Genomic DNA, 27,073 nt, shown 5'->3' with positions numbered 1-27,073 from the left:
GTTGGTATCTTCTTGAGAAACTCCACAGAGCTGATTATTCATCAGGTGATTTTCTAAGTCAGTGTACTGAGTGTCAGTCAAAGGAAACTTCTGCTACTTATTAGCTGTGCGGACCTTGTGCCTATTTCTCTGTGCCTCTGTTTTTTCATCTTTACAGTGGAGAGAACTACTTTACCCATGGTGCTGTTGTGTAAAGTAAGTGAGGGAATAAATCTAAAGTACTTAGTGGGACATCTGGCATTTTGTAAATGCTTTAAATTATCAATATGTGTTATTTTTCATAGTTTCTATGTTGTTGCTAACAGTAATACTGTAAGAGAATTGTGGACAATGATTTGCTAAGTTACAAGTTTCCACACTGTGGGAGGCAGCATCACTTATAGGGCACTCAGGCTTACAAAGCCAGAAGTACCTGGATTCCTTTCCTAGCTTCCGTTAAACGGATGGATAATCTTAGGAGACATATTCAAAATTTCAAAACCCAAGTTTTCACTTATGAAAGACATAGGGAACTCCTGATAAAAGGTCACATCCCATAGGGTAGCTAACAAATGAGACAGCAATATAATGTTATTAAGTAATATAGGAAACAATTGGCTTCATGAAGAAAACTTAACCTCTTCTTAGGAAGTCTCTGGCTTTAAAGCAGGTGATCGTGGAGCCCATCATTAAATCTCATTCAGTCTTTTGCCCTAGAGCTGAGTATCCTGGATCAACAACAAACAGTACATGCCTAATCTTTACGTTGTAAAACAAAATTAAAGTAATATTTTCTGTTTATTTATAAAATGTAGGAACAGATTTAAAGTAATTGGCAACTTGGAAAGTTTTAATTTTACCTCAGCAGAGACATACTTAAGCAGTGCAGTATTCCCTATCTTAATCCCTTATTTTATTTGATCTTTACTTTATCTTCTAAATAGATAACAGCATTAAAAGTGGTGCTTAATTCTGTAGTCCAATATGAGTTCCAAAACAGACTTATCTGGAATGAGTTCAGCTCTACTGCTTGGTTAATCTTTTTCTGATTTTGTTGAAGAATTTAACTATAGACCCCAATTATACTACTTCTAAAAATAATAATACAGTTTTAAAAGTTTAACTGTTTTTACGTGAGACCAGAGTCTTTGGAACTTTTGGTTTACTTGTAAACTTCTAGAAATGCTGAAGCATTTGTCATACATCAAAATATAGTCTTTTGTTTTCTATAAATTTATTTATTTATTCATTGGCTGTGTTGGATTTTCATTGCCGCACACGGGCTTTCTCTAGTTGCAGTGAGTGGGGGCTACTCTTCATTGCAGTGCTCAGGCTTCTTATTGTGGTGGTTTCTCTTGTTGCAGAGCACGGGCTCTAGAGCACAAGCTCAGTAGTTGTGGCACATGGGCTTAGTTGCTCCGCAGCATGTGGAATCTTCCTGGGGCAGGGATCGAACCTATGTCCCCTGCATTGGCAGGCAGATTCTTAATCATTGTGCCACCAGGAAAGCCCCTGAAATATAGTCTTTATCAGAAACATCAAGGTAGATTTAGATTTTGAAAGATTTTTTATTTTATAAAAATAGTTCACTGCTCTCAACTTCATATAAAGATGGCAGGCTAGGCTAAAGTGACAAAGAATGCCTTGAGGGAAACTTTGAATGAATAACTTTGAAGGAAAACTATTTTCACCAAAGACTTGTCCAGATTTAATTACTTACAGGAGTTAAAGACAGGGAGAAAAGGCCAGGAGCCTAAGGGATTTCAGGAGTAAAGTGTCAAGGAGAAGTGAGGTCTCACATAGAGAAGGAAGTGTTGCTGCTTTAAGGTTTAATAATTCTGTGACCTAGTGTCAAGTGTTGTGATTTCCAGTAGCAGAGTAGGTGAAAATGTGAAAAATTAACCAACCCTGCATCTTGCTGGTGGTGATTCATACTCTTACCACTTCTTTAGTATGCTGGGTAGATTATCTTTTGAAACAGTAAATTTTGGAAGAATGTCATTTACTCCATCAAAAAGGATAAAAATGGATATATTAGTACATAATCAGTACCCTCACTTAGTAAGCAGAATTCATAGAATATGAATTTACATCACATGCCACATGGAAACTATGATTTTTAAAAGGACACATGTGGATCCAGAATTCAACTGTCAAAGCTAAAGATAATGACATTAATAAATGCTTGTTTGTTCTTGTTAAAAAAACCCCTGCAGAATTTTGGTGTCATACAAACACTTCCAAAGCCTTAAATGTACAGTTTTTTTTTTTTTTCCTATTGTATGTTAGCTTATATGAAGCATAGTAGGACAACGGTTGGCACATAGTAGGCATATTATAGCACTCACTTTGGCAAGTGATGGATCCAGTGAGGCAGAGAATCTACTATACAAAGCAGTAGTCAGCACAGAGCAACATGTACAGCATGATCCCATTTGTATTTCCTTAATACCATAGATATATAGGTATATAGATATATCTCCACACATGTTTACACACACATCTGCATAAGTAACTGCATAGAGAAAGTTCTGGAACAAAACTCACTAGTGTTAACAACAGGTAGGTCTGGGGAGTGGGACGGAGCTTGAGGAGTGACTTTCTGTTTTTGTTATTTGTTTATTATAGAGTTTTAGCAACTAAACTCTATACATATTGTAACTTTTCAGTAAAGAAAAATAGCAGCATAAATAAGCAATGCCCATGGGATAACTCAAAAATAAGAAGACAGCAAATAAACTGTCAGGTGAATTAAGAGTGGGGGGCTGAGATAGTGCCCCGAGTTTACATAATCAGAAAATATATACTAGAGCCATGACATTTCAATATTGGCCTGGGAGATCTGTTTCTGCCACTTAATAGCTGTGCAATCTCAGACTAACCCCTCAGTTTCCTCTTCTATAAAATGGGCCAACTCACAAATTTTATGTAGATATTGAATTATGCAACAAATTACTTCTTTACAACTGCAAGAAGCACTCACCATGTTTTCCCCACTCCACAGTTCAGTGACAGCCACCTAGCCAGTGAGACAGGACACAAAGAAAGGAGACAATTTCCTGAAGAAAGGGCACAAGGAAATGAGACACTTCCTGTAGTGTCTTTCTCCCACCACTGTAACCCTGGCCTCCTTCCCACAGTCCTGGTACAGTCATGGTGGAGGCACAGACTTCTAGACTAGAGGACTTCTAGAGTACTCTCACTTTCTGGAAGCTCTGCTATTTGTATGTATGGTATTCTCACGAATTGGATTTTAGTTCTCGTGATACAAACCTTCCTATCAACCTACCTAACCACACTTACAAAAAGCAATAAATCATTGGGAAGTGACTGGGACCAGCACCATGTTCCCAATTTGCAGTGCAGTGTTTCTTTTACCATCTCCTGCTGGCTCCTCCAAAGCAGCACAATAAACATACTTTGGAAATTTATATGGTAACTGAAGTTTGTATGTATGGAGACTATCAGTGAGAGAGCAAATTCCAAAATTTTATTTCTAAATTACGTCCAAATTTTTAAAAGAGAGAATTAACATAAGACAAAAGTAATTTACATGCCCATAAGAAAGAAGGATTCAAGAAAGTGCTAACACAAAATTTAAAGTCTCATTTGTTACAAAGTAGAAAAATGAAGAGTATTGACTTTTACATTTAAAAAAGTGTATAACTTACAGTTTCAGAAATTTCTGTATCTCTTCATCAATTCATTCAATAAACATAATCTTTTATTCATATTTTGGTTTTGTTGTATACCAGACATGGCTGAGTACTACAAATTCCTGAATGAAATACACATAATCTTGTTCAGATAAGCTCTCTGTTCAGCAGGGACACAGAAGAGGTCAGTATGACTTACTACTGTGTGAGGAGTGCAGGATATAATGGTGCCTACTGTGCCTTGGTGGCAGAGAGAGAGGCATGCTGGAAGGGTCTAGAGTGACTTCCTGGAGGAGAGACAGCTTAAGGTGAACTTGGAAAGAAGAGTTTATTAGGCACAGGAGAGAAAGGACATTTCAGGAAAACAGGTTAAAGAGATACTAGCCCTCAAGAGTGTTTAGGAAAATGAGAGAAGCTTAGTATCCACAGCAGCAATTACAGCAAGAAAATAATACAAATAGTTACCAAGTATGAAGATTTTATCTGTAGTCAGCTCTGTGCTCAATCGTGACTATAATCTTATCTTACAGAACCTGCATCCTATTACCAAATTGCTGTACCTACCCATTTTATAGCCATGTATATAGTAAGCAGTGGTGCAGAGATTCAAACGCGTCTGTGGGGGCCCAGTAGGGGTTTCTATTTTTGTAGCAATTACACAATTCATAATCTCTGAGAACCCAAAGTCTATGTGTTCTTCCCTAGATACAGAAAGCCCTGCAAGCGTTTATTCAGAAAAGGTATATTTAGCTCCAAAGACTATAATAAGCACCAAGTATACAAAGACGAATAAGAGCCAGTTAGTTACATACGAAGTTAATTATAAAATGCAGTGCTAAAAATATATATGAGTTCCTACCAAAGTTGAAGGTAGGGGTGGGAAGAGGTAGGTTCTAAGCTGGCAGAGGTGAGGAAAGCAAAGAAAACTTCCTAGAAGAAATGATGCCTGAGCTGAGGCTTAGAGGATGAGGAGGAGCAAGTAAAATAGAAGAGGAATGTCACTGAAGACAGAAGGGGTAGAAACTGCATATTGTGTCCAGCGCAGGGTAATCGATCTGTATTGTTGGAATGTGGAGGCCAAGGCAGGGAGTGGTGAGATAGGAAGGTGGAATGGTGGGCATGCTTCAGATTAGGAAGGAGTTTGGATACTATGCAGATGAGCTTGGATTTACCTTATAGGAAATGAGAAGCTTTAGGATTTTAAATAGGGAATTAACTTGAGATAGGAAGCAAAGGATACCAATTATGAGGCTTTGAAAATGTTCTGACAAGAAATGGTGATGGCAGTGGAATCAGAAATTGAGAAAAAGAGGGAGATTCAAGAAGCACGTAGGTGGTAAAAGTGGGAGAACTTGATTCTTTTCATGTTGGAAGTGAGGGAGAGGAAAGACTCAATGACAATTCTTAGATTTCTGGCTTGGGAAAGACTGAGATTTCATAATTGTGAAGATTCCTATACTTGTGAACTTTATCATTGACTTATGGCTACTGTACTGTTCAGCTATGTTATTATTTCATTAAATTTAAGAGATAATTTCTTCATTTTAAAGTCACTAAACAGGGCTTCCTAGGTGGCGTAGTGGTTAAGAATCCGCCTGCCAATGCAGAGGTCACAGGTTCGATTCCTGCTCCAGGAAGATCCCACATGCCGCGGTGCAACTAAGCCCGTGTGCCACAAAAAATAAAATAAAATAAAATAAAATAAAAAATAAAGTCACTAAACAGAGACTAATTTGTGTGGGAAATCTCAGATTAGAGTGTTTTAATGGTTGTCTTATCAAATGTTCTTTAAACTATGTGATTTATCATTGATCATTATCATTTTTAGGTCTTAAGTTTAGAGGTAAATGTACCCATAAACCTGGTATTCTTATTTTCAATGTATTACTATAGATTTTATTTTCATAGTTTCCAGTATTTTGAATTTAATTCTTATTCTTAATTTGGTGATATTTCTCCTTCATCATCTCAGCCTAGTACTCTGATAGGTTCAGTTTCCCTTACTTATGAATTGTAAATGCTTACAAAAAAATTTGTGTGTGTATGTAAAACAAAACTAGCACACTGTTGAAATTCTTTGAAATTAGGTTATGGATAATTGAGGTTCTTTTCTGTAATTTTGCATATACTTGAAATTTTCCATCATAGTTTAAAATATAAACAGATTTTTGATCAATAGCTATATATAGATTATATTCTGATAATTTGAATTATCCTAATACATTATCTATGGAAATGACATTAATTTTCTTCATAATTCTTAAAACAAGTAATCAATTTTAGATATGTTCACTTCAATTGAGAAACAGTTTTAGAGGCTACTGGATGTATGTTTGAGCCAGGCTGCAGTAAGGAATACAAAAATGATTGGGACTCTCAAATTGCATTAAAGGATTTTTACAATTAAACAGTAAAAAATGGTTTTCTCTGGGAGGATTAAGAATAGATTTTTGGGTGGTATTGAGATAAGCATTGAAGAGTCAATAGGAAATAAGGCACTATGTGCAGAGCAAATATATGGAAGTGAAAAAATTTTAAAGCTATGTTTATGGAATATGGAATTACCAAATTTAGCTTTGGTGAGGTGGTGGTAAATAAGCTGAAAATTAAATTAACTTGGGGCCATGTTTTGTTGAACACTGAAAGTTTCCAGCAAAAGCTGTTATGATTCCATTTTCTGTTTAGAAATGCTAATATAATGATGTGATATAGATGGTATTGAGAAAGGAAAGTCAGGAGCAAGTCAAATCAGTTACAAGGGTCTTGTAAAAATCTCAGTGAAAATGGTAGAACCTCATTTTGAGTTCTGGTGATGAAAAGGGGAATAAGGATTGATTGCAAGAGAGACAATTTAGAGCAGATTTTATGCACTGTACATGTAGGCGGGTTCAACTTGATGGGGAGATGGGACTCCAGACTTTTGAGGATATTATAGTCAGAAATAAGGAGTTGAGTCAAAAGAAGAAGCTAGTTTTAGAGGGAAGGTAAGTTTATCTGATATTGATGCTGAGCCTAGAGTGTTAAACAAAATGGGTAAAATTTATGATCTCATAAAGCTTAGAGTTTTCTGGGAGGGTAAAAGAAAATCGCAACTAACTTGGCAAGCAAGCTAATTTGAGATAGTGATAGGTGATAATGTAATAGGGAAGGACATTTGTATTCTATTACAAGTTAATCACTGAAGGGATGTTGTCTGTAAGCTTAAATTATACATAATGGCCCATCACCAGGAACCCTGCCTCCCAGGTAATGAGCATTATGCTAAAATACCTTTGTTTAGCTCACAGGAGACATCCTGAGCAGGCACACCCGTGAATGACTGAAGGAAGGAAGAAATTAACACATACCCTCCAGCCGCTGACCAGAATCAGGAAATGTTTGACTTTACTCCCTCCCCTTTTAGTATAAAAGAAGCCTAAATTCTAACTCAGGCAAGATGGTTCTTTGAGACACGAGTTCACCATGTTCTTAGTGTGCCTGCTTTCCAAATAAAATCACTATTTCTTGCCCCAACAACCCATCTCTCAATTTATTGGCCTGTTGTGCACTGAAGTACATGTTTGGACTCAGTAACAATAAGAAGAAATCAAATAGAAATCAGGTAGAATGTCTTGGAGAGAGACATCAAAAGATTGAGATTGGGTGGTCAAGAACCGCTCTTTGTCCAGGAGGCATCTTGAGCTGAAACTTAAGTGGAAGGAGAGGGAAGATCTTTCCTAGAGGAATGAAGAGCAAGCACAAGTACAAATGACCTCTGGTGGAGCTGAGTTTGCTCTGTTCAGAGATATAAATACCAGTCTGTCTCGAGCATGGTGATGAAAGGACAGGAGGGTTGGAAAGGAGACATAGAGGCTGGCAGCAGTCAGATCAGGCGGGTCTTTTTTGGCCGTGGTAAAGAATCTGATTTCATTCTCAGTCAATGCAAAGGCATTGAAAAGTTTTAAGAAGCAGGGGCGGTGGGTGGAGTGGAAGGTTGTATGTGTGACATGATCTGATAATTGTAGCCATAGTTGTGGATGACATGCCCAAGGGAGAGACTGAAGGAGAGAACCTTGGTAAGTATCTTACTGTATTCAAGCAGCAAAGAGAGAAGAGAAAGGTCAAAGAGGTAGGACGGGAAGCAATCTAGTGCTAATGCACAGTCCCCAAGAGAGGAGGAAGTTTCAAAAAGGAGGGAGTGGTGCAATGAAGGCAAGTGTAAAATGAGGCCAAGAGGTTGAAGAGGCACTGTAATCAGATGTATTGTATTTCTCACTCACAAAATGTTTTAAATTCGACTTTGATTAGTGAGGGAATGTATTTAGTCAAAAGCCATGCACACCTCATGATATATATGACATTTACACTTGCTTAGAGGATAGATATACTTTTTTTATACGGGAACTGGATCTCTACTTATAAACAGTAAAGGACCACCTTTCAAATATGTATATTTCTGGTATATTTTGTGCAAGGATTCTTCTCATGATTTCTATTGATAGAGTAGTTTCTATATACTTATATTCTATCCTATAGAACTTCTTTAGAAACAACAATTCAAATAGAAAGGAAAAAAAGAAAAAAAACCTGAAGTTTGTGCCAGGCACTGGACTGAATGTCAGTTATACAGAGATGAATAAGATAAGCACTGTTCCTAACCCTTGAACTTGCCTTCTAGTGGGGAAGAAACATAAACAAGAAGAGTAGAGAGCAGTGGGAAATGATCTCAGGGGTTTATGTCCAGGCTTTGAGGAGGAGAGGCCTTCAGAAGAAGGAGTGTTTAATATCTAAAGAATGAGTAAGAGTTACAAATGAGATGATGATGAAGTTGTGAGAATTGTAATGGCCAACTTTATGTGTAAGCTTGGCTAGGCTGCAGTCCCCATTATTCAACCAAACACTAATCTAGGTGTTGCTCAGGAAAGCCTTAGCTCTGCTTGTTAGGCCTTTCTACTGATGGAATCAGGCACACACACATTATCTAGGATAATTTCTCTTACTCAAGGAAACTAATTTTGTACTTAATCACATCTAGAAAATGCTTTCACAGCAGCACCTAGATTAGCATTTGATTGAATAATTGGGGAATGTATTCCTGGCCAAATTGACACATAAAGCTGACCATCACACAGAGTTTTCCAGGAAAGAGAGAAGCATGTGCTATGTGAATATAATGTTGACTTTTCAAATCTTTATTGGATTCTTTTAAGCTATAAATCATTCTTTTAGTGAACTAGTAAGGTTTAATTTTAAATTTATGCTATCTTATCTATTTATAATTGTTTAATTTCTATAATATTCTTCTGAGTGATCTTGTTTTATTCTTTAGATTCCTTAAGTTCAAAATAACAGTACAGGATTTGTAACTATAACCATTAATAGAAAGTAAGAAAACAGTAGAACTTTTTCTTAATTCACTAAGTGTTTATACACATTAGCAAACCTTTTTGACATCCTAAAATTAAGCATTTTAAAGTGAAAGTCAAGTATTAATGAATTATAAATGTTATTTACATAACCAGACTAATAGACCAATTTTTATTATAAATTCAGATTTTCATAAATTTAGTATCTTTTATTTCATTATTTCATTATTTCATTTTATAAGAAAAAAGATGAGAGATAAAGTGCAGCTTGGCTGTAACCGCTAGGACGGTCCTAGCATATAGAAGATGATCCACAAAGATTTATTTTTTAACTAATTTTGAGAAAGATAGTAAACTATTTTAGTTCAAAGCCAGAGATCACAGACATGAGGAAATTAGGACAATGGACTATAAGAGAAAAATGAGATGAAACTAGGCAGAATGAAATAAGTGCTGTATAGCTACAAGTGATATGGTCTTTGAACACAAGTTTTAGTGGAGACACCACATAAGGCTTTATGGAGTCAGTATCATTGACTTGGGAGGGCTTAGTTAGTGAAGAAACCTGTAGTGGTTATTCTGGGCTGAAGCAATAGGTTGCACATGGGATTATTTAATTTCTTCACCTCAATTTAAATAAAACCTCAAAAAACATATTAAGAACTAGAAATCATCCATAATCTAGTATCTGAAAAACTCATTCTAAATAGAGGATAAAAGTGCCCCCTAAAGCGCTTCAATTCTTCTCTCCAGAAGTAGTTACTGTTAGTATTTTTGAGCTTTGGCTTCTAGGCTTCGCCTTATGCTTCATCTTGTAATTTACTGATGCAGCCATCTACACACACGCGCGCGTGCGCACACACACACACACATACACACTTCTTTCTCCCTTCTTCCTCCTTTTTTTCCCTTTTCTTTCTTCATTAACAAAAAGTGGCATCGCTCTATACAGACTGACCCAAACCTTGTTTTATTTGTCTAGTGAATAATGGACGCCCTTCTAGTTTAATACATACAAATCTGCCTCCTTATTTTCATTGGTGAAATAGTGTTCTCTTGAACAGATATATCATAAATAATTATCTAACCATTCCTCAGTTTGTTGTTAAGTTGTTCTCAGACTCATTTAAATAGTTAATTCCAGCTGCCTTTTTTTGCAATATATCATTTATTTTTTAAATAAACAATGCTGCAGTGAACATCTTTGTATACATTTGTATTTTGATGTCATATGTCTGTAACATGGATTCCAAGAAGTGGGATAAACTATTTGGAGGTATGCATAGATTTAATTTTTATTTGTATTGTCAAATATTCTCTACTGTGATACCAATTTACACTACAGCCGGTGTATGCAAATACACATTTCCTCTACACCTCATCAATCATTCAGTATTTTTTTAGCTAATCTGATAAGCAAAAAGAAAGTTACCATCTTACTTTACATTGCATTTATTAAATTATTTGCAGGAGGGAGCAAATATATTTTTTAAAAACTTTCCTAAGAGCATGGTGCATAGACCACATGGCAAGGGTAGAGACTGTAGGCAGGAAAACAGGAGGATTTTATGTTAGCAAAAGTCAGAAATAATAAAGGCTTAAACTGGGGCAGAAGGAGGTGCCTCTCTTTCACAGCTAAGTGCATGTCAAATAGCATGCTGACTTCATGTCACTATTAATAATGCATGGGCATTATTTGGAAATTATTTCTTTAAAAGCAGAAAAAGTTTTCCTTTTATAGTTAGAAATCATTCAATACCTTCAAATTGTGCAATACCTTTAAGGCATTGTATATTCAGCTACTTAAATTTAAATGATGCATCCATAAATATGTAACTTGAAATATAAGCCATAGTCTTTGTCTTTCAAAGGATATTTTAATCAAAATATTAAAAATAAGCTGGAGTCTCATTCAGATAGTTAATTCCAGTTGCCTTTTGTTGTAATATATCATGAATTAACTCTCTGATGGATGGGCAGCCAAATGCAGATAAAATTAGCTTTGCAGTCATTCATTTTAAATTGCTCTTGAATCATTTGGAAGTAAATTCCATTTCAGAAGAATACGCTTCAGGTCTCAGGCAAAGAGATAATAGTCCTATATTTTATGATATAAGCAATAATAGTTTGTCTTATGATTCAGAAATATAGAAACTTATGTATTAAGTTGATGAAAATTAAGGCTTAATATATAGCAGTAAAACCAGAAACCTAAAGCTTCCTAGATTGATGTTCATAGCATAATATTTTCCTGTCAAGAATTAGGTGGAATGAAAGTCTATAAAAATAATACATGGTGCAAAGCTTTGTCTTCTTGTATGTAAATGAAAAAACAAAAAGCTATCTGAGATAAGAGAAAAGGAAATGCTGAGATTTACTTGATATCAAGATAAAAATGGCAATATCATTTTGCCGTATTGAGTGATGGTAAAAAGTGGAAAATTAAGTCAAGTGTTGGGGAGGGTAAAATGAATAATAATGTTACATCTAAATCAAAAAGGCAGTATAGCTTTAAGTTAATACTGAATTCAATGTACAGAATAAAACCAACTTTGGAAATTTTACTTATTTAATTTGAAAGAGCTACATGTAGAAAACCTATTTAGCAATTTAATTAATCAACTCAGTTCCCTAAGTAGCATAATGTAGGCAATATCAGCATCTGGAATGTGCCTTTATGTACAACATATAATAACTTAGGATAACTGTGGCACATTGTCAGAAATAACTTCACAGTCTGAAGTTGCTATTCAGAAATCGAGTTTCTATTATCTCCGTGAAGACTTCAGGGGGCTCTTTGGCTATTTATATTAAGAAATAAAGTAGTAAGAGGATGCACTCACCCGTCTCCCTGGCTGAAAAATCAAATTGTTCTTTATAGCTTCAAGTTTTGCAGCATGACCTTAATAGTAACAAAAAGCTAGTTTATTTGTGTAGTAAAATAAATTGCATGTTAGGAAATGATCTCAGTAAACAGTCCACCAATTGAAGGTAGAATCTCAAACCTTGTTTATTATTCTCATGTACTAAACAGCCCTCTAGTGCCCTAAAAAAGTTAATTTCGGTGTGGCAGGAATTTTACTTGTTTTGGATCAGGCCCTTGGATGGGCCCTGGAGTATATCCAAAGGGAAAGCCAGAAGCAGATAAAATCACACACTTTCCCTTGTACACCACTGTAAACACACTTGCTTAGAGAATTGATTGGCACCTGAGTTTCTCAGTCTGAAAAGCCATTTCTTCTTCTAGAAAACATCTAATCTCTGTAAGAAGCTGGGAAATACCAAATAAGTTCAAAAACGGATATCCCCTAAGTAACATGTAATTTCAATTCTCAGACTTCACATGAAGTGGAACACTCAACTAAATGACATTTGTAGACAGGGCCAGCTTCATGGTATGTGACCTGTGCTGTCACACAGGACCAGTGCTTGCTTTAATACTCTGCTGTCACCATCTCAGAATTCTTAATACATTTTCCTACAAGGATCCCCAAATTGTCATTCTGCACTGGGGCGCACAAATTTCATAGCCAGTCCAGTTTGTAGATATTACTATTGTCAAGATACCTTATATTTGTAAATGAATTTGAGGCACTATAAACTCTAAAATACCTTATGGATCTGTTAATAATGATCAAAGTCACCATTAGTGTAAACATTTTATTGACCTCTTATTAATGCCTGATGCTATACTAGACTTATGGAAAATAAAAATGAAAACGACAGTAGTTCCTGTCTTCAAAGAACTTTCATAGTAGTGTTAAGCACTTGTTATGTATTTCTAGCTTTTGAAAATTGGGAATAGTCGCATAACTCTGGTTGCCAAAACTGAAAAATAGATTTCTCCATATGTGAGAGGCAAATTTATAGTGCAGAACAGCTAAATGTTCATGAAGAGGTATTTGTAGGTGATCATCTGCAGATGACAATTTTCTCCTTATTAAACACACATGGTATTTGGAGATGATCACTTTTTCCTTGTTAAATACATATAGATGTAACTATACTAGATATTTAAATATTCAGCCATTTTTCTTTATAAATTTTGCTGAAAGAGAACTGACTTGCTTGTTTTATTTTTTAAAATAACTAGAAAAAAAATAGAAGATGAAATTTCAAAAAAGGCAATTTATGAAATACCACTATATCTGGAAATTAATGCTTACACTTACCATTTATCATTTTTTTGTCTAGAGCAAAAAAAGTATTATCTTAGCATGCTTAACCTGATGGTGAGGGAGTTGTTATCTGGGCCAGTTTCCATGGTTGGGCATTGTACCCAGGCAATCTGTTGCAAATGAAGAAGAGAAGAATTTCACAACATCCTGTGAGCCCTCTGGTAATCAGTCCATTCGCATTTTGTCATATCTCTTGCTATGTATATCTTACTGACTCAGGGTCTTGAAAATTATCTTTATAAATATCATTCTTACACCTGACTTGAGTACTAGAAGTGATGTACCATATTGCCCAGTGTGAATTAGTCTAGGGCATAGACTTAAATATACTATGTATGTATTATAAGAAATATTAATAAACTAATATGCCATAGTTGGTTGGGGCCACTCCCTAGGTCAAATTTAAGAGATGGGGTTCATACAGAGACTAGGGTAATATATTAAAGAAATACTGGATTAATGACATGAAGAAAACATTTCAAATGATGGAAATCATTTCTTTATAAGTTACATATTAAGTGTTATTTAACAAACACCTTGAAAAATGAATACTTTATGAAGCCTCAAACCAAGACATAGAATTATTTCTCTTTCCTTGTAGGGATTCTCTTGTTTTAAAATTCCAAATTAAGTAAATGCAAAATGAGATTGTCTATACATTTTCTAAATACATCAAATCATTACTGGTTTTTTTCCCCAGTAGTTAACAGAGCCCTGCTTGACTTGAAAACATGTGTGACTTTTTCTCAATGTCCATTAGTGTCCCACTAGTTTACAATAAAATAATCAAAAGAATTTTTTTTAATGACTAAAGCAGTTCATATCATTTTATCCACATTTGAACTTTGCTGAAGTCAGGGATGACATGAAGGATAAAGAGATATATGCATTGGCCAGGCAGGGTAATCAATTTTTAGTGATTCTCTATATTTCTATAGAATGTGAATATATAAATACTTTTGCTACATTATTGAATAAGGTAAGGCGGTGTACAATCATCTGGTATCTTGCAATCATCATTCCTTCTGAAGGAAGAAGTCTTACCTTCTAAAACAATGACTGACAGAAAGGCTTTTTATATTTTATGTACCTGAATAAATATATTGTTATGAAATACATACATGATGTTGTATGTACAAATATACACCCATAGTAGAAAAAAATCGAGTTGACCCTCTGCCTTCATGAGTAATAATAATTAAAAACACAGTAACATTTCACAGGATTTGAGTCTGATATTCTGTGGCACTTCATTGATTATCAGTTCTGTCCGTCATTACATATAACAGTAAGTGCTCTGGAAGAGAAAAACAAGAAAAAATGGAATAAGGCCTTCAGGACATCAGCTTCATGCTGATGGGTCTGTCCATACCTCAGTTCCCCATTCCTTCGCCTTTCTGAACTATGTTTATTTAAGCAGTCTTGAGTGTTCTTGCATATTGACTAAAAAAGCTGAAATTGATGGAAATGAGGTTATTCTTTAGTAAGCTGACAGTTTGGGTCCTTGATGTTCAACAATTGAAAAACCAGAAATGATGTCCTGCCAGAAGAAAGTAAATGAAGGAAGTAAAGTGAGAAAGCAAGTTAGAGACAGGAAACATCATTTACATTGCATTTACATTGCAGGCTCAGTAATTTATAACTGTGGAGCAGTTTTGAAAGCTAGTTTTGTCTGTGATGCAAGTGAAGCCAGTTTTGACTGCAAAACAGATTGGTAGAGACCAGATGTCGTAACTATTCGACAGCTATAACATGACCTGGCTGAAAAAAGTCCCAGGCCAAGATTCTTAGTGGACAAATGTCCCCTTTACCAATTGGCTGCCTCCCTGAACAGGGCAACAACTGAATAAGTGATGAAATGAGTTCCAAGATAATGTCTTAGCAACAAGTTTTTAACTACCAACACCATAACCTGTATTTGCTGCTGAATATATGTACTTTTAAAGAACTTGTAAAAACTTTTAATTTTGGCCTCAGAATTTTAACCTTACATATTAGCCCAGGGTGCTTAATCAACTTAGGGAATTAATAATAAGTTTGTTCTCCCTCGTAGGAAGAAAATTATCAGGCCTAACTTAAGTATAGTGTATTAGACTCTTTTGACTTTTGTGAAATATAATAATAGGGTTTTTAAAGGCACTTTTATTATTTTATATGTTTTATTTGGAATCATGCAGAACCCAAGTTAAAGGAAAACATACCTCAACGTGAGCAAATATCTCAAATGGTCTTGGGTTTTTTCTGTGGTGTTGGAACAGCAGGGTGGAAGCAATATGTTTAATAAATTTCAGTGTTATAAAAAATGAGACTTTTGTTCTTCATGTTAATACTTTAATATTATTACTATTCTAATGAGAATAGGTGTGGCTAGTCATGTAACACATATGGTATTTGAGATATAGTTTCCAAATAAGACTAAACAGCATATCTATATTCTAGGCTGTACTGTGGAACTACTATTGGTTGACTCAATGTTATCATCTACATTTCCAGTGTTGAGAATAATTATGAGCTTAATAAATATGGTTGAGTGAATGAACATGTCATGAAGCGTCATCTTTTGAAAATAATGACAGATTTGAATCTGAACTGAAAGATCTTTAATTTGTATTTCTAGTATTTCTTCTCAGCTCCTTGCGGAGGATTCAAGGTTTATCTAAGAGCCTTGTACTTTTCAGATAAATTTTTCTAATGAAGATCCTCTTGCTTTTGTCAGCTTTCAAGGGTAGCACTATATAGTGGGAGGTGTAGTGCTATGTTGGGAAGATCACAGTTTTTGAGGGAGACAAACCTGGGTCTGATCCCAGTTCTACCTGTATTCTCAGGGCAAGATGGTTATCCTCCCAGATGTTGAGTTTTGCCGTGTGTAAAAATGAGAATAATCATCTAAATCCTTTACTGAACAACCAGTCAGTAGACCTAACATGCTGCCTGGTGCATAGCAAGCACTCAAATTATTTAATTAGATGATTTACGAATTATTATTGTTACCAAACCAGGTTTGTTTGCCCAATATGCAGCAAGTCAAAACACAGAGATGCCTAGGTTTGCAGTAAAGAGATGGTTTATTCACAAGGCAGCCAAGTAAGGAGATGAACTTGTCTCAGAACCACCTCCCCAAAGGCAAGGGCTTGGGTTATTGGTGAGATAAAGAATAAAGGAGCAGGGTGGTCTAAGGCACGGGGAGCATGGGGAGCATGGGGAAAGGTGATTGGAAAGAGGCGCAGTAATTGTTGTTCCGCACAGGCGTAACTCATCTACAGACCGCTGCTTATTCAAAAATGAAGGTACTTAGCACGATCTAAGGGTGGAGTGAGTTTTCAACCCTCTGATGTCAAAAGGTCACCCAGTGGATGCTCACACATGCCCAGTTGGAGGGTTGATGGTCCTATCCAGTCTTAACCAGCTCAGCTCAAAGTAGACACAGCTGACTCCAAGTTCCTAGAAAATGACTCAGGCAAACATCTTATTGTTCAGGTGAGGTGCCTCTTGGAGGACATGCAAGAACTTGTCTACCTTCTTTTGTAGACCTTGATTAGTGAAGGCAGGTGAAATGGATTTGATTAATGATTACCCACAATTTCATTATTTTTGAAAGAGCAGCAAGTGAAAGGCAAATGGCTACAATGTTTTGAATGTTTTTCACTTTCTTCTTGTTTTACCAGATGATGACTTTTTTCATGAACTCCCAGAAACCTTTCCATCTGATCCACCTGAGCCTCTGCCACATTTCCTTATTGAGCCTGAAGAAGCTTATATTGTGAAGAATAAGCCTGTGAACCTGTATTGTAAAGCCAGCCCCGCCACCCAGATCTACTTCAAGTGCAATAGTGAATGGGTTCATCAGAAGGACCACATAGTAGATGAGAGAGTAGACGAAACCTCTGGTGAGTTTTCCATAGCATTTGGACTGCTGTTTAGGATTCACTTACTACTTAGGCATGTTGTCATATTGTTCTTTCAATTTTTGAAATTGAAACTAGAATTATTATCCTTTGGTAAAAAGTTTTAAATCAGTTTGGTTAAGATTTGGTGATCTTATTCCATACATTGCAAAGTAAAATGTAATGAATAAATCTTGACTTGATTCCTGTTGGACTACGTAGAATTAAGGCATGGTTCATGCTTAAGAAGATAAATAATGAGAGTGAATAGACTAAATTATGGTAAATAAATACTCTAGTAAAAGATGCCCTTGAATTTCACTTGCGCATCAAGTCTGGTGTCAGGTCTAAATATCCTGGAACATGTTCAACTAAGGATAAATTGTACTTGTTTACATGACTGTCAAATGTTAATTTCCATGCATAGTTTCCCCTTATATATTTTTAAACAATTTGTAAACATTGTAGATTCGAAATATTCTGTATCTTTTACTTACATCTGAAAATGAATCCTAATTATCAATTTTCAGCTAAAGTTAAATTGAGAGTAATTGAGAATAGTTATACTGTGGAATCCACAAAGAGAAGTGGTGAGTATAGCCTCCAACTGGGTGGGTCTTAATCAGAGTATCTTTGCTTCTGGCATTGTTAAAACTCCTGACTTTATTGCTCTGTAAATACCATTCTTAATAGTGAAATACTATAGGTAAAAAGTGGATGAAGTAGATCGTAATAAACTGTGGGATTTACATTGGCTATAAAGGAAACTTTCTTGATAGGAAATTTTTATTCCATAATGGGTAACTTAAGATAGTTGTGGAAACCCCTAGAGTTATTTTAAACTAAAAAGATATATATCTTTCTACAGCAGTGTAAGAGTTTTTGTTTGAATTTCTCCGGTAGGGAGAATAATAATTTGAACTTTCACATCCCTTCCAGATCTGTGATTTTATAATATTGACATGTATTTTAAAAATTAAGACTCTGTTGATCAATATTTCCAAGCTACATAGTGACAAATATGATAAAAATGAAAGCATTTAAATGTCTTCATTTTCTTTCATAAATACCTCTACATACCAAAATGAATACGTTTTAAAATTCAATTGTAATTAATTCATATTTGTATCCAAATGTTGGTTAATGAGGGGCAACTAGTGACCAGCATTTGAAGAAAATTTGTTTTCAGTTTCTCTAACAATAAAGAGCTATTAAGTGATGGAACATAAATAGAACAGATTGTGAGGGGCCTGAGAAGAGGCATCTTTCAAAAAAAAAAAGCATGTGAGACATATACTTACATAACACAAATGGTCTTAGAAAATCAGTTGGCAGTTCTACATAATTGTCAGTTTGTGAATCAATATGCTTACTGCATGCAAGCTGATGACTGTAGAAATAACTGGGTATCCAACTGTATGGTCTCTTCCTTCAGGGAATTGGTCTATTACACCTCTTGGTCTAATTACTCAGTAAATAACTCCACCAGATGTCTTCAAAATCTCAAGGGAATTGAGTTTTATTTGTTTCAGCTCATTTATTTGTAAAGATTTCAAATACACACGTTTTAATAGTAAGAGGAAAAAGAAAGAAATCACAAAACTAAAATGAGAGTCATAAACATACCTAGGCTTGTCTTTACTAGATTAATGAAAATGCTTTTATAGGAAGATTATAAATAAAAACAAAACCCCTCTGATATTGAGCACCTCTAGCAGCTTCATGCTATCTTGGTAATGTGTGTGTGAGTGTGTGTGTTTTTATTTTCTTTTTAAAAAGACATTTCCTTAAGCATTATTATTTTTTTATTATTTCCACATAAAATTAATTAATATTGCATATATCGATAATCTAAAATACTTCTTAAAGCAACTATAAATGAAAATATATGGCATGTTTTCATTCAAATTCAGGATGGGATAGATTAGAGCTAAGGAAAGATTTGGCAGCCCTAATGCTTGCATAGTATTCATATTTGGAGTGGAATGCAACATACTTTTTCATTGTCTTTTGTTTTCATCCAAAACTTTACAAGATAGCTAGCATCCAGGAGAATGATTACCTTTAAATTTATGAAAAAGACAGAGATACCCACAGATACTAGTATTATTTGGTATTGTTCTTAACATACTAGACAATGCAATTAGACAAGACAAATAATTGAAAAACTTAAAAATTGTAAAGCAAGTTGAAAACTATCATTTGGACAAATATGACTTTGTAGCTGTGGAAAACATTCAGTTTCAAAGCAAAAAAATTGAAAAAACATTAAGAGAATATAGAAAAGTAGCTGATAAAAGATATACATAACCCACCAACTTTTCTAAGTACAGTCAATTCAAATAATGGAATAAAATTATCATTTATAATAACAATATAAAAGATGTAGATACAAAGCTATCAAGAAATTTGCAGAATTTTAGAAAAAATTTAAAATCTTCTCAGAGACCAAAAAAATACAATGACTTGAATAATGACTGGAAAGACATATATTATTCCTAGATAGAAAGACTATGTTTTTAACTGTTTGCTATTTATAAATGAATCCATAAAGTCACCAACATTGTGTGAAAAATAATTTGTGAAAATAGCTGGAAGAATTCTGAAATAGTAGCATAATAATGAAATATCTGCTCTTTATAGTGTATTATAAGGCTAAAGAAGTTTGATTTTAGCAGAGAGTAAGACATACAGATTAATGGACCAATGGAAACCAGGAAATAAACATCTAAGGCATTTTACAGTGTGATGAAGATGATTTTTAAGCCCACAAGGTCAGCAGTTGGAAAAGTGAAAAATAAGTAAAGCTTGCGTTCTAGCTCATTCTTTAGAATAAAATAAATTCTAGATGTTAGGGCTTAACATCATCATCATCCTCGTCATTATTCTTGCCATTGTAGTTACCACCATCATCACTAGAAGAAAATTTTGGCAATTTGTTAATTGGTTGTTTGGTTTCAGTGGTGATCAAAACTTTTTTAATGAAGACAAAATCCAGAAGTCTTATAAGAAAGCATTATTTAAAAAAAAAAGCATTATTAAATTTAAAGCAAGAAAACCACAAAAACCAAGAGACAGATATATACTAATCAAAGGGCTAATTTAATTAATATATTATTAGCTCTTAAAACATATTTAAGAAAAAAATCTGCAACCCAATATAAAATTGAGCAGACTTTGAAAATGGAGATATAGGAAAAGAAATGTAAATGGTAAATACGCATCTAAGAAAATGTTGTCAAGGGACTTCCCTGGTGGCACAGTGGTTAGAAATCTGCCTGCCAATGCAGGGGACACGGGTTTGAGTCCTGGTCCTGGAAGATCCCACATGCTGCAGAGCAACTAAGCCCATGTGCCACAACTACTGAGCCTGCACTCAGAGCCCGCAAGCCACAACTACTGAGTCCATGTGCCTCAACCACTGAAGCCAGTGCTCTGCAACAAGAGAAGCCACTACACTGAGAAGCCAACACACCCCACAACTGAGTAGCCCCCCGCTCACCGTAACTAGAGAAAGTCCAACGCAGCCAAAATTAAATTAATTAATTAAAAAAAAAAGATAATGTCAAGATGAGAACAGTTGTTAGTATACACTGTTGATGAAGGAGGGGGATCGGGATATTTCATACTTTCTTGATGAGGTTCCAAATTGATACAGTCTTTTTTGAAGATAAATTTGAAAATATCTATCAATATTTAAATGTCTATACCCTTTCACTCAATAACTACAAGTTTAGGAACTATCTAAAAATAAAATTCCTAATGAGCACAAAGACTTGTATGCAAGGTTGTCCACTGCATCCTTGTTGCAGTTAGCATACCGAGGACTGTTCATCTCTAGAGTGGAATACTGTGCTGCTTTGTAAAACAATGAGGTGTCTCCATATGTGCTGTAGAAAAATCTCTCACATAAAATTTGAAGTGAAAACCAAAGGACAGAACATTGTGTGCAATATGTCCTTATTATGTAAAAAAGAGGATACACACATATTTGTCTATGCATTGTGATTTTTTGGAGAAACATACAAGCAGTTGACAGCTCAGAATCTGGGGCAGTAAGAGACTTACTGTTTGATTTTTGTTCAATCTTGTGAATGTGTTTTCATGATAGATAATGAAACTTGAATTTTAAAAGCCCAAACTACTTTATTGCATCTTTGCCTATTATCATAAATCTCCGATCTGTACAACTACTGGGAGTGGGGGAATTTGTAGGCCTCTTATTAGAGCTCTTTGCTTTTCTGTGAGATCAGAATATTGTGAATGGAATTGAACTACTTGGTTACTGGGTTTTTTCCTCTGAAGTTACATTCACCTGCAACTTTGGTGCTTGACTCTTTATTTAATACAGTCTGGGTATTGCTTTGTTATGGGCCTTAGTGATTCTTAATATTAAATGTTAGAATACATTGTCTTGAAATATATTACAAATCAGAGAAATTTTCTTGGCATTTTAAAAATCAAATTGATTCTCAGATGATAGGACAAAGAGAAGTCATTGCAAACAAGTTTGTTTTTATAGATACCTCTACCTTAGAATAATGATATCTGGAAGCATGTGGCGATCAGCTACATTGCCTTGCAACTAAGAAAAATCAACTACATTCAGTAAATTCTCCATCAGAGGTATGTTTTAGTTAAAAACTACAAAATAATAAAACAAAAAAGAACAAAAGTTTCTCTGCAACTCACAAAATTCTTCCTTTTAAACTATGAAGGTATTAAATATGGTCCCCTGCTCTAAAGTATTAAGTAAAGGATTATTTATATTCACTGAGCAAAGCTATTCCATTGATCATAAAAATACTGATTAAAGATCATTCATTATTGTTACTGTTTACCTTTCCATCATTTAAATCACACTTGCATTTCTTGCAAATATGTAATATTAAGAAACAGAGAAGAGGAAAGCAGCATATATTAGATGGTTTAGAAATTTCCAGTGTTGAGAAGCTCTTGATTTGATAATACAGTAAAAACTACGCATGTTCCTTCAGGATTCTGATGAAATTTTGATCTGCTCAAAATTTTATGGTTACATTTTTACGAAAAGCTCAGGCTTGGCTGCTTGCTTTCTATTTACCTGAAGCCTTTTCAACCCTTGTTTCCATGGTACCTAAGATTCACCATTGAAAAGTGCATATTTCCCCTCTATGAAGAAGCAAGGGAGTTTAGAAAACTTTCATTGGTTTGAAATTTTAGTAAGCCCTAGGTTTTCCCTTTTCACCTTTAATTATTCTCACATCAGCAGAACATTATCAATAGGACCGACACAACAATGCAAAGAGTTCCAAGCTTTATACTGAATGCCACGTATTATGTCATTTAGTCATCACAGCAATCTTATGAGATAATTTTGGGATTCTCCTTTTGCAAATGAGAAAACTGAGACTCAGCAGGGTAAAGAAACTAATTTGCCCCAGTTGCATAGCTAGGTGGTGACAGAGTCAAGATGTAAACCCAGGGCTCTCTGATTCCAAAGCCTTTTGCTCTTGGACCTATAGTCAGTGTCTCCCTAAATTCTGCCATAACTTTGAATACAGAACTAAATTAAACTAAAGAAGAGCTAGGTAATGCAATTATCCCTTTTCTCAGAAAAGCATATCTGGTTCTAAAATGTCAGCTACACATATATCTTTCAAGCTATTCATCTCCTTTCTTGCCTTGTGACGAGATTTTCATATGTGGCCCTTTGCGGTTCTTTAATAATTAAGATAGTGCTTAGGATTTGATTGTTTTTATTTGTAAAGGTATTTAACATTTGAACAAATAGCAAAAATAGAAAGAATTCCAACTGGTGAGCAAAAGGTGAGCCTTAACAGAAAAAAATTGATGAAGAGAAACTATACTTGGATACAAATTAAAGTAAATTGCCTTTACTCAAAACAGAACTTTCAAAAAATATATTGTGCTCGCTTAGGTCCCCATTTGTTATGAGTGGCACAGTTGAAATTCTTTGTCCTCTTGTATTCCTATTTTAGATACCTCTTTATTTCATTCTGTCAGCAAGAACAGAAATCTCAGCTTCACCCCTTCCTCTACTTGCCAAAGTAATCATCAAATACTGCTAATTCCTTCTCAGAATTCTCCCATAAAACATCCTTCTGTCTTTAATTCTTGCTGCTACTCCCCTAGTATAGGTCTTAATTGTATTACCTCTTAGATTATTTAAATAGCCTCCTACACTTTCTTGGTGTCAGCCTTTATCCTCAGGTAGTTGTAGGCCAAAAGAACAGGCCCAAGTGTTTATATCATTCCATTTCTTAAAATATGTCTTTCCTTTGTCCATGGAATAAAGCATTTCCTTCTTGGTCATATATTCAAAAGCTTCAGTACAATCTGTTCCTAATCAAACTTTCTAGCCTTATTTTAATAGTTTCTCCCCCTACCACATGCCCTATATACTAGGCCAGTTTGGTTTTTCCTCTTAAACTGTGTTCAGTGAACCACCAGTGTCTTATAAGTGCTATTTGGGATAAAAACAAAAAAGAAACAAACAAAAAGCTTTGTGGTCACATAATTTAGGGAACACTGCAATAATTGTATTCCCCTTTTGGAGAAACTATAAAGTATGTTTGCATGTAGAAGTCCCAGGAAACTCTGAAGTGGAAAAACTTTTTTCAACCTCATATTATTTGGTAGGTGAACTCTTTTACTCAGAACTTCTGTTAAAATGTCATGAGAACTTAATGTCACACCAGGACATGATTAAGAAAATCCTGCTCATACATTTTCAGAGTGAAATTATGCAAGATTTGCTTAAACTTTATTAAGTGAATGCAAACACTCTACACTTTTGTGTCTTGGGATCCTAAAAGGTTTAAGTTGCGAGACTGTAACAGTCATTTAAACTCAGTGAATTATTGGCATGCTTCTCTTTTAATTATATTAAAGTGAGCGTAATCAGTTTTCCGTTATCATGACTCAGTGGTCCAACTTAGGTCATGTGGAACTTTAGGAAATAGGTCTGGTCACCTCCTGGCCTATTCCTAATTTTAGATATTTGAAAGGGATGGTTATCACTTCTCCTCTCCCACGTTCTCCCTCCTCTTCAGTCTAAACATTATGAAATGAAGAGTAAAGCTCCAGGAATTCAGGGATTATTTCTATCTTTTTTGCTATTCCAGTTCCATGCTTAACTTGGTGTTGGGTACTTAGTAGGTGCTCAATAAATGTGTGTTGTATAAAATAATGTTTCATTATACCATACTTTCCTCCATCCCACCTCTGTTAAAATCCTACTCATTCTTAAAGAAGTATCTCAAAAGCAATATCATTGATAAATCTTTCTATAAAACCCCATCATAGCATAGACCTGTCCATATTTCACTTATTTGTGCTTCTGTTTTCATTATACTCATAAATGTGAAATGTACATGTATATTCAGTTAAACTATATGAAGTTATCAATATTCAGTCATTTTGGCAGTACAAAATAGCAGTTTCTTATAGTTCAATATCATGTTATTTATGATATATTCATATATATATCATATTATATGTCATACATATATTATTATGATATATTCATATATATATGTAAAATCTCTCTCTTCAACTAAATTAGAATGGTATGGTAAGATCTATGTTTTGTAAAGCTTGTCTTTTGTAAAGTTTATAACACACTGCATTAAGCGCAGGAGATGATACATAAAAGTTTGTTTTGTGGGATTATAACCATTCATCCTGCTAAATTTGGGTGACTGCAGTGCAGTGATAACACATTGATGGTGTTTTTATTTGGAATACTTCATGAATAGGTAATTTGAGAAATGCACAAACAAAGCATAATCTTCTATAAGAAAAGTTAGTTTACACATTAAATACACACATCAGACCAGTTGTTATTCTCCATGTAAAATAATTACTCTAAACTGAGTTCTTATTAATAGAGTGAATATTTTCAAAAGAAAGTTAGGTGGGCTTTGTTTAAATTTTAGTAAATGATGCACAAAATTTGGAAGCGCCTTTTGAACTTTATTCCATATTTTTAAATTTAATTCCTTGGGAGTATTGCCTTTGCAAGAATAGAGACTTATAATTGTAATATGTTTGCCTGTCAATGAAGATAAATTATTCTGGAATATAAATCAATTATTTATTTGATTTCCTTCTCAGAGGTCATTCTGTCAATGCTAGAAACTAACAATTTTTCTTTTCAGTATGAGGCTGGCCCCAAAATAAAAATAGAAAATTGGCAAGGATCCATGTACGTTAAGGCTTTTCCACTGAGTCAGTCTGATAACTTGGCAAGAACGTAGTTACCAGTTAGTGATAACAGAATATTAATTATCCCCAAATATATACTTTTTCTTATTCTTCATTTGTTAGTGCTCACAATTGATTTATCCTACTTTCACATTGACGTTGTCTTTGAACACCTGGGTTCCCATGGCCAACATAATCCCAGCTGCAGTTACAAAAGTTGGTTGGATCAGAGTTCCAGAAGTTGGATTTTAGTTGCTTGCAGTCCATTCTAGCATGAAAATAGTCTCTGGTAGCTGAGTGATTTGGGCTTTCACTGTATATAAAGCTGGCTTTTGTTTCCATTCTTTTCCTAACTTACAAACAGAAGTGAGTACTTGAAAAGTTTGGGCTGCACATTTGGATTCCTTTTGTTTCTAATATGTCATTGTCATGAAGTTTTTCTTGTTGTTGCATGTTTTATAATTCCAGTATTTGCAAATATCAATATTATAGATTCTGCACATACTGCAGAACACCCTGACTACACCATATTTACAGAACTATATAATTTTAATTTAGTTTTATCCCATGGGGAAGATTTTTAACATTTGAATTACATACTGTATAGAAAAATGTAACACCATCTATTTTTTAAACAGATACAGCCCAGAACATGATTGCAAAGTAAAGGCAAGAACACATTACACCTTTCAATGCAGTTTTAGCTAGCTGTGTTTCATTAGAGGAAAACAGTAATTTTCTAAAATTATATACAGCGAGAGTTTTTAATGTAATGAACACAAAGGAACTCTCCCCTGCCAATTAATACTTAGGGCAAGGTTACTTGTAATGCATTACTCCTTTTTCTTCCTAGAATTAAGATGAAAGCATTGATTAATACAGTGTAATCAAGAATAAGCATATAAGTAGACATGTAAGTACATACATATGTATATGTGTGTGTGTGTTTGTGTGTGTGTACCTTTCTAAATTTTGAGAGGAAAAGATCAAACACTACCCACCCCTAGGTTCACACAGAGACTATAGTAAGAAACAGGAGTCCAAGGACCATTCTTCACTAGATTACTTGCTACCCAACCAGGGCATTTCAGGAGCAAAACTAGTGATTGTGTTGCTATAGCAATTCTGCCGTGTGCCCAGCAACCATGCACATGTCATGGCTTAGAGTTTTAATATGCCCACTTCAAAGTGAGAATAGCACAAGTGCTAAAAGCCGTAATGTATTTTTAATCTAACCTTTGGCTAAAATATATAAGGGCTTTAAGGAGAGTTTCATGTTCTTTATTTTCATGGTAAGGAACATACTTAACAGAGTTCTGGATTGTAATATGAAATGGATTTATCATCTTGTTTAAGGAAGTTTAAGAAACAATTCCAACTTAAAAAAAAAGAGGGTTTGCTTCCTAAAGAGCATGGTTTTCTCTCAAAATTTAAATGTTCTTTTTTGGTGTCTGTACCTATAGTGCTAAATATAAATAAACCTGGTTGATAATTATGCAATAACGACCCAGATTGTTGTCCTTCTTATTCTGTGATGTCACGAATTGTTACCCATTCTATTTGAGGCTCTGTATCTATCACTAAATCTTCCTATCCAATATTCTCCCAATACTTGGCTCCAAATTCTCTGTCTCCTAACCTCAAGTTTTTGGGCCATTTAAAAAAACAGAACAAAGAATTTTTAGTTAAAAAAATGGTGCAATCAATGAATAATCTAATGCTAAAACTTGAGGGGAGAAGCCTTTACTTGCTCTGGATTCATTAGTCTCCTCCCCCAAATATGATCAATCCAGAGTCATCCCTTAGCTGGCAATTTTCAGAGC

General features: G+C 34.7%; 1 protein-coding gene across 1 annotated transcript in view; it reads left to right on the top strand.

Annotated features, from left to right (window-relative positions):
* Window positions 1–27,073, top strand: part of UNC5C (unc-5 netrin receptor C) — a 377,961-nt gene that overhangs the window by 184,124 nt on the left and 166,764 nt on the right. Inside the window, exon 2 of the mRNA XM_057727431.1 lies at window positions 16,824–17,045. Within this exon, the coding sequence (XP_057583414.1) occupies window positions 16,824–17,045 (222 nt within the window). The remainder of the gene's footprint in view (window positions 1–16,823; window positions 17,046–27,073) is intronic.

Source organism: Hippopotamus amphibius, chromosome 3 (genome assembly GCF_030028045.1).
Source record: "Hippopotamus amphibius kiboko isolate mHipAmp2 chromosome 3, mHipAmp2.hap2, whole genome shotgun sequence".
Lineage (NCBI taxonomy): Eukaryota > Metazoa > Chordata > Mammalia > Artiodactyla > Hippopotamidae > Hippopotamus > Hippopotamus amphibius.
The sequence above is the reverse complement of the archived record's forward strand: the minus strand, read 5'-3'. Positions and strand labels throughout refer to the sequence as shown.